General features: G+C 43.7%; 1 protein-coding gene and 1 long non-coding RNA gene across 4 annotated transcripts; one reads left to right on the plus strand and one right to left on the minus strand.

The window, feature by feature from the left end:
- Window positions 1-3797: 3797 nt before the first annotated feature.
- On the plus strand, window positions 3798-6383 carry LOC119121870. Its single transcript, XR_005097774.1, has 7 exons — window positions 3798-4261; window positions 5188-5356; window positions 5529-5582; window positions 5671-5700; window positions 5893-5967; window positions 6060-6113; window positions 6186-6383. It is a non-coding gene; the product is annotated as an uncharacterized LOC119121870 (long non-coding RNA).
- A 487-nt stretch (window positions 6384-6870) lies between these two features.
- Window positions 6871-15369, minus strand: clocka (clock circadian regulator a). 3 transcript variants are annotated; one of them, XM_037249752.1, is made up of 21 exons: window positions 15046-15369; window positions 13551-13614; window positions 11956-12126; window positions 11799-11888; window positions 11420-11625; window positions 11170-11261; window positions 10988-11077; window positions 10794-10914; window positions 10586-10699; window positions 10130-10251; window positions 9973-10055; window positions 9782-9888; window positions 9549-9696; window positions 9381-9456; window positions 9166-9310; window positions 9004-9104; window positions 8806-8874; window positions 8413-8709; window positions 8166-8314; window positions 7907-8093; window positions 6871-7727 (listed from the first exon to the last, which is right to left on the minus strand). In XM_037249752.1, the coding sequence occupies exons 4-21, from the start codon at window positions 11840-11842 to the stop codon at window positions 7596-7598; spliced, it is 2283 nt and encodes a 760-aa protein (XP_037105647.1). In that variant the 5' UTR covers window positions 11843-11888; window positions 11956-12126; window positions 13551-13614; window positions 15046-15369; the 3' UTR covers window positions 6871-7595. The 3 variants fall into 3 exon arrangements, with proteins under 3 accessions (XP_037105647.1, XP_037105646.1, XP_037105645.1); XM_037249751.1 differs by having other exon boundaries at window positions 8806-8877; window positions 15046-15368; XM_037249750.1 differs by having other exon boundaries at window positions 8413-8736; window positions 8806-8877; window positions 15046-15368.
- Window positions 15370-15438: the final 69 nt, after the last annotated feature.

The following is a 15438-nucleotide window of genomic DNA, read 5'->3' on the forward strand; positions in this document are numbered from 1 at the left end:
AAATTTTATGTTTGCATGTGAAACACCGGATTTCAGCCTCGACTCTTAACCCCCCCCCCCCCCCCCCCCCCCCTCCCTTCCCCTGTTGTTGCAATTAATACTATTTATGTTATGATGCACTGACTGACACAGAATGCCATCCGACAGTGAGTCATATGATGTTTAATAAGTGATCTGCAGAAAATGCCTGGTGGTCCCATTTCCTAGGTGTTAATGTGAGGAGACGCCGCATTCCTCACCATAGTGAATGTCACTTGCATGACCTCATGTCTTTGTCATCATCGGTGTACCCCCGGGTGGTGTTTCCTATGATAAGATGACATTTTGAAATAAAATACACTCATTAGTTTGCACAGGCACACCAAATGACATCAATCCCATTAAACTTGTTCAAGTTTGTTCACAAAATGCCCGTGAGAGAATTGGATAAATGAAGAAACAAAATCTCTGACAATACTACTTGTTATTTGGACCTAGAAAATTGGGTTGACAATTTAATTTGGACATGCTGGTTGGCATTTGAGAGTTTTGGGTAGTGAAGTAAATTTATTGTGGAATTTTTTTTTTGTATCTTAGTTCTTGTGAGAAGATTAAAATATTGCCCTCTCCCAAAAAACAGAATAATAAAACTCCTACGCAATCAAAGCACAAATATTCTTTGTAGTAGTATTTCACCTTAGGGAGGACACAATAAATGTGTGTTTGGGTCAACATGACAGTAAAATAATTCAGCAAGTGAACAAATGCTCATGGCTGTTTTCTCCTCTTGTACTTTGAGCATTTGCCACATTTGTTACGCAGTCATCATGACTCATTTACCCTGATGTGCACTTCTGACACTTTCATTTGCTCAAAGTCAAAAGGCCAGCACTGACGTCAGCACTGACGACGGCACGGCCGGCGCAAAACACAACAAAAGTTCCAAATTGGCATGATTGTGAAAGCTCGTTGAGTTAGAGTATCGGTCAAAGTGCCACGGGTCCTGTGCTACTCGCGACACCAGGCGGGAGAGTTTGTTATTAAACGGACCGAGGAGGCCCCGAAAAGCGGTCGGATGAAACGCAGGTGAGTGGCAAACGGGGCTCCTCCGCCATAGCTGCAGCCTCCATTTGACATTCACACTGCCGATGAGCGACAGATAGCTTTTCTTATCACAGCCAGCTTGAAGTTTCTATCTGGATGGCATTTGATGCAGCTCTTTCAGTTTGCATCATCAGTCTCATCGATATGCACATAAATATATTTGTGTGTGCAAATTAAGCTTTATTGGGCTCCCTGTTTCACGAAGGAGATGGAAACTTGGTATCCTCCAAGGCTAAACAACCAAGAAAATCAAGGCAAGGCAGATTTATTTATATAGCGCATTTCACACACAATGCGCTTTACATAAGAAGGATTGAAAAACAAAGAACATAGAGCATAAAAAAGGGGAAGAAAATACAGAATATAATGCTTACAAAATCAAGAAAAAAGATCATATATAAATAAAATTAAAAAGAGAGGATTTTAATTTAAGAATACGCTGCGGTAAACAGTAACGTTTTTAGCCCTGATTTAAAGGAGCTAACATTTTGAGCAGACCTCAGATCTATGGGAAGTTTGTTCCACAGGTGAGGAGCATAATAACTGAATGCTGCTTCTCCTTGCTTGGTTCTTGTTCTTGGGACAGACAGTTCCACTCCAGTCCTGTAGTTGGCAGTAATGCACATTACTTAGCAAAACAAACTCTCCGGTCATTTTTATGCTATTTTATGTCTGTACGGCGACCTTGAGTGCCTTGAAAGGCGCTTTATAAATAAAATGTATTATTATTATTATTATTAAAACAACCAAGATTCAAGAACGAAAACACAACAAAATCATGCTGGTCTTATATGTTTTCCCAAGATGGAACTCAGAGACAGCAAATTCAATAAAACAGCAGGGGTCCTGAAATTGATCCCTGTGGAACACCATATGAGATTTGGGCAGAGTGGGACTCAGATCAACCAGGGCTAACAAAAGGTTCTTTCTGCTAAATTGGATCCAAACCATTCCAGAGCGCCTCTACTAACGAGCAAACGAGTCAAGTGAACAAAAGAGTTTTGCACTTGGAGGAGGTAATAAACAGGGCACCACTTGAAAGGAGTCCAAGCAGTGCATACCTTGGGGCGACCCCCCCCCCCCCCCCCAAAAATCATTCCTACTTTAGAGGGCTGTAATCAGCACGAATGTCCTACTTTGGTAACCCCACGGTGAGGCGAGGCCTCTGCTCAGCCGCTGGCCAAATTGCATGTCAAAGAAGCGCAAGTACGTCGATCCGCCGGAGCCGAGCGAGCATGAGAGAACCTATTACCTTCTTTGCTTGTTAGGAGTTGCGGGTTTAATCATGCGTGCCATTTTGCAATCATGTAATTTTCAAGCGTGTGACCTCGCAAAGAGTGCCTCTGCTTCGTCTGTGTAAAAAAGTGGAATACAAGGAAGAGTGATGTCATTGTGGATGTTTGTGAAGGAAATTCAGCAAGCAGAGGTAAAAATATCACGCAGTATTTATACAGTATACTGTTATTATCCAAATAAAACATCTAAAACGTTTCCTCCAATTTATTCTTTTTTTGTTTGCCAGACTAAATGTGTGCTTTTTCATTTTAATGCAAGTCATTATTTTTTTTTTTTTTTACAGTATACTGTTATTATCCAAATAAAACATCTAAAAGGTTTACTCCAATTTATTCTTTTTTTGTTTGCCAGACTAAATGTGTGCTTTTTCAGTTCAATGCAAGTCATATTTTTTTACGCAGGCAAAAAAATATGAAATACAAAAATATGGTGGCGGTGAATGAAATTCTACTCACTTCACAATGAGCAGCAGGCGGCAGATAGTGAACAAATCCAAGGGCCTAGAGTGTCAATAATGTTGGGTTGGATCCACCGCATTAGTCAGTGTCCTAATTAAAAACATAAGCTCACGGTGATATGATATTGCACACGTGGTGAACATAAAATGAGTTACTATATATACTAAATGAATTATGTGTGCTAATTACCTCGATAATACATGTGATGGAAATTCCACCATCAAAACAATTTCAGTACATAAAATGAGTCAAACCTTAGTAGAACATTAGAGATGATTAAAGAAAGATTGAGCAGGGCTTCCCCATTAAATCCACAGAAGAGTATTTATTGCTGCACTTCCTGTAATTATTTTTTATTTTCAAGAATGCAGAAGCACATTGTTCCCTTGGTGCTCAAACTTTTAGTCATTAAGCCGTGTCAGGAAGAAAGATTTTTGCTCATTGTGTTGAATAAAATTGTATTCATCAACCGAGTGTGTTTGTTTTTGGAATGTGGGACAAGTGATTTTTTTCATCATTCATTCGGCTGGCATCTGTTTGTGTTGATTGTCCCATAATGTGCTCCCGCGGAGGCTTGAACGCAAACAAACCCTTCTTAGATAAGCGACGGGCAAGTCCCAGTCATAATCAAAATCAAGTCATTTCAAAGGTCGTGACATTTCGCCAGTGTCGGGGAAACGCCGCAGCCATACCGGAGGGAACGTTGCCTCGCGATGAAGAAGCTGCGGCAGCTAATTAATTTGAATACAAGATTGATTACACGCGAGCTTCACTGTTAAGATTTTTGATGGAAAGCAGGAAGAGGATGGATGAGTGTAGGAGGATGGGTGGGGACCACAGAAACTCCTCGGAATTGCCGCTTGGTCCGACAATTAACGCATGATATTTTATTTATGACTTAAGCGTCTTAGAATTTCATTCAAGATTCAAGGCCGTTCCGGATGTAGCAAAGCAGCCCCAAAATATAAGTGAAAGAGCTAAAACGCTAAAAAAAATCACTACAGCAACAAAGTAATTGTACTCTGTTACTTCCCACTAGTGGTATTTCGGGGTGCTCAAATCCATTCTCCAAAAAGTTTTGTTTTCGATGTGGACCTATTGTTGTTTCCCGTGATATGATGGAGGGGTGTCCAATCCCAGCCTCATCCACGTGCGAGCCTCCTCCAGTGACGCAGAGAGTAAGTGAGCGACAGCCGCCTTCATATACTGTACTCCCGACTCCCCGCTCCAAAGTCGCTCAAGAGTCACACGCGCAAATAACGGAATCCACGCAGCAGAAGAGGAAAACATGTACACCAAGCAGAAGAAGCGAGCAGCATCCTCCTCCTCCAGCAGCAGCAGCTTGCCGAAGCTTAGTGGAAGAAGTGTGAGTGCTGTCGGCCTCACCGTCCTCCTGGTTCTCGCCACGGTTCCTCTCATACACAGTAAGATGGACTTTGAAACTATAAGAAACTTTTCTTTTGGTTGGTAAAGCTAAAATTATTATTTTTAAAATGTAATGTCTTTTTTTTTTTTTTGGTAAGATGTTACTTTTTGTTGCTCTTCCTAAATTTATGTCGAAATATATTTCAAAAGAATTAGAAATATCAAAATGTAAAGAATGTTTTTTAGTTCATGTAATCACTTTATTCATTTTTAATTATTAATTCATTTATTGATCCCTTCATTTCAGCACCCGTGTTTTTAACCTCATTGTGATTTAACACTGAATACTGAATGCTCATTAGTCTTTGATTGATGGGCATCCATCCATCCATCCATCCATCCATCCATCCATCCATCCATCCACCCAAATCCATCCATCCACCCAAATCCATCCATCCATCCATCCATCCATCCATCCATCCATCCATCCATCCATCCATCCATCCATCCACCCAAATCCATCCATCCATCCATCCATCCATCCATCCATCCATCCATCCATCCATCCATCCATCCATCCATCCACCCAAATCCATCCATCCATCCATCCATCCATCCATCCATCCATCCATCCATCCATCCATCCATCCATCCATCCATCCATCCATCCATCCATCCATCTTCTCTGTGGCTCATTGGATTACGACTGATTAGCTCAGTGACGTTTGGCTTCAGCAGAATTTTGCCCCAATGGAAGAATGAACTAATCGTACATCAGCACGATAAGTGCATGTGTTCTAAGAAAAAGACTTTACGCGGCTAATGGGCAACTGGCGGCAAACGCGGATCGCAATCTCCAAAACGCACTTTCAACTCCGCTTTTACACAATTATTACGCTTCTACTGTCCATGTGAACAAGAGGCTGTTGAGCTTCTAGATGTTTGTCTTTTGACTAAGTTAAGCATTTGTGTTGTACAAAAAAAGGTGCTTCAATAGAACCTCTGCGAGCCACGGTGGACCAAAAGCAGCTTCTTAGCCAGGTAAGCAACACCGCTTCGTTCTTCTCTCCTCCTGTTCTCCTTCTCATCCACTGTATGTTGAATCTCCACAGATAGACGCAGCCTGCTCCTCCTTCTTCTCTGCAGACTATCAGGTACCCTTGCAATTGATAAATACGGCATCAATCATCCAACAGATAATATCATCCATCAGATAGCTAGAACTATTCATCCAACCATCAGCAACTTTTCATCCAACATCGTTTGAGTGGATCCAAATATCGATGCTTCAAATAAAATGAAAAAAAAACAAATCGTCTCTTCCAGGCATCTGACATCTTAGGGGAAATTTGCTTCTTGATGTTGGTCCAAAACTCCAAGGTAGAAAAAGAAATGCACATTACATCAAGTATAATGAGGACATTTTTATAGTGTGTATTAAAAAAAAGGTGATTATCTTTCTTCTCAGGAGCTCAAAGGACAAGAGAATAACAAAAAGGTAAGCGCATTTTGCAACAGTGTGGTGCTAAAACTTGTAGAAAACACCCAATGGTATTTCCCAGTTTATTACAATCGATATACTGGTGTCAGAATCCCCTGATAGAGCAGCGCCACAAATAAAAAAACATCCCAAATTGAATTTTTTTTTTACTCACTCTCTCATGAAAGCGCCTGTTTTTGTGTCTAGCAGAGCTCGGCATTGCAGCCCCTCCTCCATTTGGTGACCCGTCTGCACACCCGGCAACAGAGAGGACTCTCAGTGCAGGTACGACTGCTAAAAGAAAAAAAAATATATATTTATTTTTTGCCTTTTTTAAAGCAGTCCCCAATCCACACATACTCTTGTGTCACTCACAGGCCGAGCTGGAAGGACCTGCTGGGATCCAAAGTCGAGGCTACTTCCTTTATCGGGTATGAGAAGGAATCCATCCAACAAAACCGTTCTGAAAAACATTCTGATTTTTTTTTTTCTTTCTTATGCAGCCTCGAAATGGAAGAAGAGCGTTAAAATATGAGTAGCCAAAAGATAATTGATCACGTGAGCCGTCAAGTCACTGCACCGGATCAAGTCGACAACATCATTTACTGAATGTAGTACATCAAGATGATCTTATGAAAAAAAAATACTCCTTGCTGTAAAATGTATATATATATATGTTCTTTGCATTAAAAGTGCGATCAGATATGCTTGTTATTTTTATTGTGATATAATATGGAATTATAATATATTAATATAAATCAGGGGGAAAACATAGAGCTAAAGCAGATTTTTAAAATAAAAATGGTAAATTGTCATACATTTTGTATTACTACACAGTAAAATAAAAGTATACTTTTTTGCATTTCAAAATTTATTTATGATTCCATTTACTTAAAACTTCATTTTATTTTATGATTAAAATATTTTCACAAATTTGCCCTATGACTCGTTATCAGAAATTTATTTTGAATATTAAAAAAAATATATATTTTGTAAGTCCACTTTCAACTGCTAGATGTCGCCGTTATCCAACAATTACATTCAAGGCAACCACAACGCCACGCACGATGAGGGATTAGAAAAATAATACTAGTACATGAATAAAAAAATGATGGAAAAAGAAAAACAGCTTACAATAAAACATACTTTGACCAAATTCGGATGCGTGATCAAATAAACACCACCAGCTTCCTCGGTTTGAGAGACACGGTAACTTTATTTGAAGCATGATGGAGAAGCTGTACGCTTTGTTTGTTTTTTTTAAACTGCAGGATGAGATAACCAGAAGTAGTAGCACGAAAAACCATAAAGAAGATGGTGGATATGAGGACTGTTATTAATTTTATACATATACATAAATATATATATATATACATACATATACACATACATATATATATATATATATATATAGCACCACATTTAATTTTTGGCAAATTTCGAGGATTGTCAGCGGAATTGTCTTCGTACAACACTAGAAAAAGAGCATATTCACCCTCACACATCATATAAAATAGCACTTCTTTCCTCCCGATAAGTATTTACATTATATATTACACATGACCATCAGTACAGTAGTTCAAAGTCCAATCTAGAGCACTTTCCATAAAAATAGTTAATCGGGGGTGAGGGAAAAAAAAGGATTTCGCGAGAGCTTTTGCATAAAGCAGGGTTCCTCAAACTGTGGGCCGGGGGCCCGAAAATGGGCCATAGGTCCATTTTAATTGGGTCACAACGTGTTAGTTGTAACAAGTTATAGACTACTCCTGTAAAGTGGTTGCTATGGCAACGGATAGCCTATTTGATTGGGGTGAAACAGTCTGGGGGGGATCCCTGGCATAAAGTGATGGAGCAACGCCTCTTCCGGGCGCCGATGCAGCCAAAGGGTCCCCCCCCCCCCCCATGTGACTGGTCTAATTGTCCGTCCTGTGGGTATGCGGCTGTTGTTTCTGCTGGTTGGCGGCGGCGGCAAAAGCTCCCGCCTGCTGCAACGAGAAGGCCCCCGCCGGCAGGATCAACTGACTTCCGTGAATCAGCCGCTGAGCCTTCGGCATCAAGTCACACATTCATTTGACTAATTATCCTCATGACACGGATTTATTTTAGTTATATAAATTGAAATCATAATTTTCCACTGTGTTTTTGTTCACACCGAAACATCCGATGATAGACGGACACAATCCGAAATGCAAATAAAAATAAATTGAGTGCTGATGATGTGTACCTGTTGCTCTTGCTGCTGTTGGTGCTGGGCGGGCTGCTGGGCGATGCTTATGGTCTGCGTGGGGCCCGGCTGGGGGGCGAACGCTGTCACCACTTGACCCATAAACATGGTGGACGGCACCATGACCGCCCCGCACGCCATCTGGCCCGTCACCAGCTTGGTAAGCAGCTGGCGGGCAGCCGGAAACCTGCAGCGCATTTTAGATTTGAGCAAAATGTCTTCATATATGTTACCTGTCCTTGAAATCAAAAAAGGAAACCTTATTTGGGCGGTGCGGTCCTGCGTGAAGGTTATGGTGGGAGTGGTGGTGCCCGTGTTGGGCGGCAGGCTGCTGGCGATTTGGAGCACGTTGGCGGCGTTTTGCTGCGGGATCATCAGCGTGTTGTACAGAGACGCCGCCGGCGGGGGCTGTGAGAACATTGAGATCCAACGATGGCCTCCATCAAGTAGATACTACTGAAATCTCCTCCCTTTGATAGATTTTAAAAAAACAAATAGCACCATACCTGTGCCATGGCTGTGTTCTGTTGGGCCTGGACCGCATGATGTTGGATGGAGGTCTGCAGAGGGCCGGCCGAGACCACTTGGCCCTGCATGGTGAGCACGGGGGGCGCCCGGGGGGCCACCTGCACGGCGGCCATATTGACGGCACCGTTCTGCACAAACATCTGCAGGCTCTGCTCTTGCACCCTCTGCAGCTCCTGCTGGATCTTGCACAGCTCATCCAGCTGCCGCTGGATGCTGCTCTCGATGGCGTGAGTGCGCTGCTCCAGTTGCTTCTTCACGTGCTGCATGCTATCCAGCTGGTTGGAAAACGGAGCCGATGACGCCTGCCACACGCAAACACCTCCATTCGCATTTCATGACACTTGTGAAGATAAGAAAGAGCTCAATCTTACTTGGGTATCAGTCTGAACTTGTTGCGAAACCATCGATGTCGTCTGGACTGTGCTTTGGGAGCTCACCGACTGCTGGAGACAACCACACAAGATAATAGTTGTTTTTTTTCCCCTCCCCGTTGTAAAGTGAATGAAATAAAAAAAAAAGGACAAAGTCATATAAAGTTTAATCTAGGTGAGTTTGGATTCGGGACCAACCTGGCTGCCGACTGACAATCTTCTTTGCGCCGCCACGCCTGCGTTAGATGCCAACTGGTGACCCGGCACATTCTGGCCTCCTTGGAGCTTCGCTTGAGATGCTGAGGACAAAAAAAATGAACCCCCTTGGCACTCACCATGGTGTCAGAAGCCGGATCTTACAAGAGGCCTCCGACGGCGCCGCGTGCAAGGATTTCCGCAAACTGCGCAATGACGCCGAGGGTGTCATCCTGTCATCGAGGCTTTCTAGCGCTTCCTGGAGGTCGGAGCCGTTGTGCTGCGACTCCACATCCGAGTCGTGCGTTTGCTGAGGTCCGTGGGAGGAAGCCAAGGTCAGCGGAGGGGGATCACCGACGCACCACGGACGCATCGCTCACCTTATCTGCCGCCATCTCCGGTGTCGACGTTCTCAACCCCGATTCTCGCCGCTGTTCTGTTCTCACTTCCCCGTAGCTGCCGGATGAAAAATGAAAGAAATGACACAACAGTCACACAAGATTTCTTTTTTATCATGGGTGCTACCATGAACTTCCGTTTGTGTTCACCTGACAACAGTGTGAGTGCAGACAATGAACTCGGGCCGAGAGTTCCACTGGTGGTAGGTGATGTAGTAGTGAGTCTGGAGCCAAATCCACTGCTGCCCTTTCGTGAGGAATCGGTAGTAACACGACTTCCCTTTGCCGTATTGCATAACTGCAAAAAAAAAACCAGGCACGGTCGAAGACGGTAAAAAAAAGCGGAGGGCACCTCACACGGTAACAGAGTCGTGCGTACTCACGTTGCTCGTGGCATTTAGCCAACGTGTCCAGGTCGTCCACGTGGTAGTAGTCATAACCGGATGTGCCCAGGACCTCAAACGGCAGGTAACCGATAATAGGCGGAGCTCTGGACAAAAATTCAATCGTGACTTTACGTATAAAAACACCTGATAGCATGACTCGATGTTCCTTATGAAGACGTTAAGCCGACCTGTGGTCCAAGAAGAGAAACTTCCACTCTAAACTGTGTCTGGAGGTGAATTCTTCATTGGGCTCCTCGACAGTGCACATCTCCTGCGGGGAAAGATTTTTCAGAAGTGAGCTTTGCAAGCGTCAGGGTAACAAATGCGCAGTTAGCATTTGTGTACCTTGATGAATTTGGGTTTGGCGAGCCTCACGGTGGCCACCAGACACAGCTGCTCCTCAAAGGACGAGTGGAGGGATCGCTGAACGACGGTCCCGGTGAATCCGTTTGGAGTGCAGTTAGGCACTAAAGGCGTACAAATTACAGTTAGGATTTTTTTTTTTACTTTTTAATAGCTTGTATGCAAATAACTATGATCTATGGAGTGCTTATTGATTTATCAGGTGTAAAATTAAATGCCAAAATAATCTTTTGTCTGCCTATTTTATTTTTCAATCCAGCCATTATCTGAACTGCGCTCAAAAAAAATTTTTTGTATGGAATTCCAATTTTCTCTTTTACTTATGTAAAATATATTGAATCGCTGTAATTTGATGTTGAATTAAAGTGTACATTTTGATTTGTGCATTTTCTCTATATGCAATGTAATTTTTTTGGGGGGGATTATTTAGTTGCTCACCATTGTTTAGGGACTTGAAATTGCCAATAAACTTGACGTATTCATACACAGGCGGCTCCTCGGGGTCCATTGTCCCTCGGAGCATGTGGCAGCAGAACTCCAGCTGGTTCTTGGCTGCAAATTGAGGACAACCAGGGCATGACTAAATCCTGGCACAGCACACACTCACCAATGACTTCAAACACCAGACATAAAAAAAACAGATTACTCTTCAGATATTCAGGCGTCAACGTCTCTCCTTCGGCGACGTGCGAGGATAGCAGCTTGTAGACGTCCGAGTGCTCCCTTCTGGGCAGGAAGTTCAACAGGTTCTGATCCACAAGATCGCACTAGAACGCATGGCGTGTCTTTTAAAGCTCCTGTCGTTACAAATGATTCACATTTAGAAGAGCTAAAACTCACGGGGAGGTGCTCCAGCAGCGACGTGACGCTCTCCGAGGCGTAGATGATGTTGCCGTCGGTCGTGATGGCGAGGAAGAAGCCGTCCAGCGCCTTAGAGCAAGCAGACCGTCATGTTGGAACAACCAAGGAGCAAATCTTGGGGGATTTAGGTTTCACATTTCATCATCTAGTGGTGACCTCACCTCCAACATCAGCTGCGTGAATTCCTCGTCGCTAAGAAACGGAGGCTTCCAGTCCTGTCTGATCTCCGTCGACCCGGACTCTGCGCAGATTTCTGACGGAGGAGATGGAAAGAGATGCAGTCAGTTGGGACTGGGTGAGTAATTATTGCAAAGAAAGATGCTGTTAAAAATATTTTTAATATATTTAAAAAAATAAACAAATAGACATTTAAAATGGATTTTATGACGCCAGATGTGATTCATTCATTACCTTGTTGTTTCTGCAGGAAGTCGATGCTCTTCTGCAAAATGGTGGACTTGTCCATCTTGCGAGTGTTGCCCGGCAACATGGTGCCCAGCTCCTTGATGAGGATGTTGAAGTGATCTCGCCGCTTCTTCTCCGACTTATTGCGGGACACGCGTTTCGCTTTGTCCTTCTCATCGTCGTCCATTAACCCAAAAATGCTTCCGTCATCCCTGGAGGTCACATGAAAAAAAAAAAAAAAATGTTGCCAATCAGATTACTGAAGTTGATTTACAATTGTTGCCACCGTACAGCGCTTTTATGTCACGCAAAACAACGCCACAAAAAAAGATTAACTAAGGCACGACATAGAAACTACTATTTGAGCAAATGCACATTTACTCACTGATCAATGCTTGTGGTCATTTTGATCCTTTTCAGGGTTATCATGTCAGATGGGGTCTTTCAATCGTGAGGAAGACATCTGTGAATATACCTTGAAGAAAATGAGAGGAAAATAAATCCTAGCAATATGCAGAATGACCGAACCGAGCCTGTCCTACCTTACGGACAGCCGAGCCGGTCCGGAGAGAGGATGAGGAAAGTCGATGAAGACGGTGGAAGGTGGCCGCGGGCACCGGCGGCGCCCTGGATCATCAGCGCGTCGAAAGCTGCCGAAAAGTCTTGGCGTCGACTCGGCGTTGCAATCTGACACATGGCAGCGACATCGGAATCTATGAGATTGAAGGGGGGGGATAAAAAAGCACAGGTAGATATGTCACTACTTAAATGATGTTAATCTTCTTTTTTTTAAGTTCAGGCAAATTGATGCACTTCAAATCCTATGGGTTGATAATCATGACTTGGGGTAGGGGAGGGTTCATGCGAGGCCACCTAAAGTGGTGTCATCATGACCGAGTGACTTCAGGTTAAGCGATGCAAAATGGGCCGCTTCCTGCATTAGACTCGCGTGACTTCAGGTCGGGTTCCTCTTTCCTTTCTGTAGGGGCAGTGACAAAAAGCCACGGTGGTATGTCATGTGCATAAAACAAGGCATGTTTATAACATCAGAGTGCAGAGTGTTTGTTTTATAACCGGGAGAGCAGAGGTTGTGTAACTGTGATGTCACGGCTGCTTCATTGACCTGCCGGCCCAATGACCTACTTTCATCCTCCTCCGCACTCCAAACTTAATCACGGCACCACGGGCAACTGAGACCAACTCCTGCCAGCACAGCAAAGCCATGTCAAATTCATTCCACCTTTCAGAGGTGGTCCCGCTTAGTCATGCTGTGCAAAAAGGCTCCTCCAAGATACATTATTTATAATAAATAAATTAAAAATCAATAAATATGGGAAAGAACTCCTCGCTGGGACTGAGCCAATCGCAAAATTCCACAAACTGGTGACGCCCTCTCAAAATAATTGTAATTGCGTATTGAATCCACAAGATGGCGACAGAGCGTGGTCACGTTTTTTTTTTAAATCTTTTTTTATATTTTTTGACACGCACACGCACGCACACGAGATCTGATTTTGAGAATGAAACTGAAGAAAGACAAAATGATGCTACTGTTTCTTCTCATGCCAAAGCTGATGATGATTCATGGCACACGAGTTTGTAATCGCTGATGTAGGGCACCAAATCACTGAGGATGTGAGTCACGGGTGGATCCCTAGTGATGCTTCTCGCCACTCGCCTGAAGCTGGCACCGCTACCCAAACGGCAATGTGCCATAGCAACCGTGCCGTGTAAAAATAGTTCTGCCGCAGCTACAGCGAGTCCCCCCCTGAAAGCGAAACTTATTCTTGGGTTTTATTCCCCTCTAAGACTAGTCCCATAACACACAATTGAGCTCAGGTCGACATTAAAAAGGGAAATAAATGATCATTGATGCACTTGAGGTATCATAGCAGCGCCTTGTTGCCTTTTTGATCATCTGCGTCATTGGCTGACACCCGAGACTGGAACATTGGTGGTCCCCGCCGTCAGAACGCAGGCCGTAGCTTAGTCAGGCATGAATGAAATATGAGTTAGTACGGCAGGTACTAGAAAGCAGTATGGTTCAGGTTGGACATTTTGGGACGCTTTAGATTAGATATTTGGCTCAGGACAAGGAAATTCTGTGGGCCGCATGGTCGCACTGATGAGGGCTTACCTTTGACCTCTTCTACGTTGCGCCACCTTAGCGCAGCTGTCCAGATCACGGGTCAAGTCTTCCTCTGATCAAAAGACAGGAAAGGCTACATGAACAGAGGCCAGGAGCTCACACGTGCACACAGGCATGCAAACACACATTTCCTAGTAGTTCATTCAAAAGTATGCCTTCCTTCAGTTGACACCTACACGAAAGGTAAACATGAGCGTCTGTTCTTGGAACGTGCATGGGCGCCATTCTTAGAAAAACCGCTACGCTACAGATCATTCCGAGAATAACTGCAAATCCTGACGAGGTTCTTGTGCTTAGTGGAAAAACATTTTTGCTCTACAGTTGGTTCAGTGAATTACAGAGAAGTTATGGGAATATTCTGTTTTGATTCAGGATGCAACTACTCAACGTTGGAAAAGCAAATCGGGCCAATAAAAAGGTTCAATCCAATGATTGGCGATCACAAAGACCTCTAGCTGATCCAGTTATGATAAAATTGCTGCTATGGCAACATTTATGCTAATCTCTTTGGCGTACGCATTTGTTTACAAGCCTGCTTTGTCATATCTGGAACCACGTGCTAGGATCTGTGAAAAGGTCTTCAGTACGTCTACTTGCGGGGGAATTCTGCCAGATGCTTATCTGTGCAGCTTTCCCGGAGACAAACATAAATAGTCAAATCAGATTCAAACATTTGATGTCAGGAGATCCAACGTCAGAAGAGGTCACCCGATTAGACTCGACGAGTATAAAAGATTGAAAAACTTCTATTAGTGTGACCTGTGCGTGTTTGTTGCGTGTGAGGTCCACCTGAGGATTTATAGGGTGCATAAATTCAATGCACTAAGCCCCCCGTGGTCTCGCTAACTGACGCAGGCCAAGAATGGGAATTCTTCAACAATCATTCCCATTATAGAGCCGCTTCCAGTTTTAACAGTTGCACAATTAGCTGTCTGTCTACATGTGTTGCTCCACCGCTTGTTTTCAAATATCAATTGTGGAGAGGAATTCATTAGCCCATCTATGCCATTTTGTGTTATATTCACCTTAAAATGGCATTTTACAACCCGCATAAAAACATATAAAGTTAAAAAGCCTACCCGATAGGAAGCTTAATTCATAAATAATTCCAGCTTTCATGGAGTGTCCTTATCCAGATCTAAACGAATCATTTAACATCAGGAAATATATATAAAAATTCGTTTTCTATCATGGAAAGAAAGTCATTGATTAATCCTCGACTTCCAAAACTGAATGAACAAAAAAAATAAGTCAACTATCAATCAAAGTTAGTAGCGGGTCATTGAACGGTGGCCCCCACTCAAAGTGGCACGGCACATTGATTCGGCAAGTAGCCGCCTCAGAGGTGGCGCCGGCCGGCAACATTGACCGGCGAATCACCGCTAGGCTAACGGCACCTAGCCCGCATGCTAACCAACGAACACCGGTTTATTTTACAACACTTTTGCGATAAACGGCACCGTTCGAGGTTGTCACTACTTACCTTTACATTTGTCGGCAACTTCTCAGGGTATCTCTCGTGCGGCGTTAAGATAAAACTCGTCGCTTTCTCGTCCCGGTGAAACGGAGGAGTTTAAAAGAAGAAAAAGCGACGCGTCAATTTCTACAGAAGCGAGCGTCAACCTACTTTCAGCCAAGGCTAGCCGCCTAGCTTGTTAGCTTAGCTACTGCCGCGTTAGATAAGAATGTGGGTCAGCGGGCCTTTGGCAAAAGCCCAAGCCCGGCAAGGCGACGCGGTTCCGGCTTGTGGGCTGTGATGCAGACATCGAAGATGAGCGGCCAGCGGCGTTCCACTTACCCCCGTGGACTGGACAGACAGTCGGTCCACTCATAATCGACTTGGTGGCGCTCCTGGTTCTACATTAGGATTAATTCA

Source organism: Syngnathus acus, chromosome 4 (assembly GCF_901709675.1).
Source record: "Syngnathus acus chromosome 4, fSynAcu1.2, whole genome shotgun sequence".
NCBI classification, from domain to species: Eukaryota; Metazoa; Chordata; class Actinopteri; order Syngnathiformes; family Syngnathidae; genus Syngnathus; species Syngnathus acus.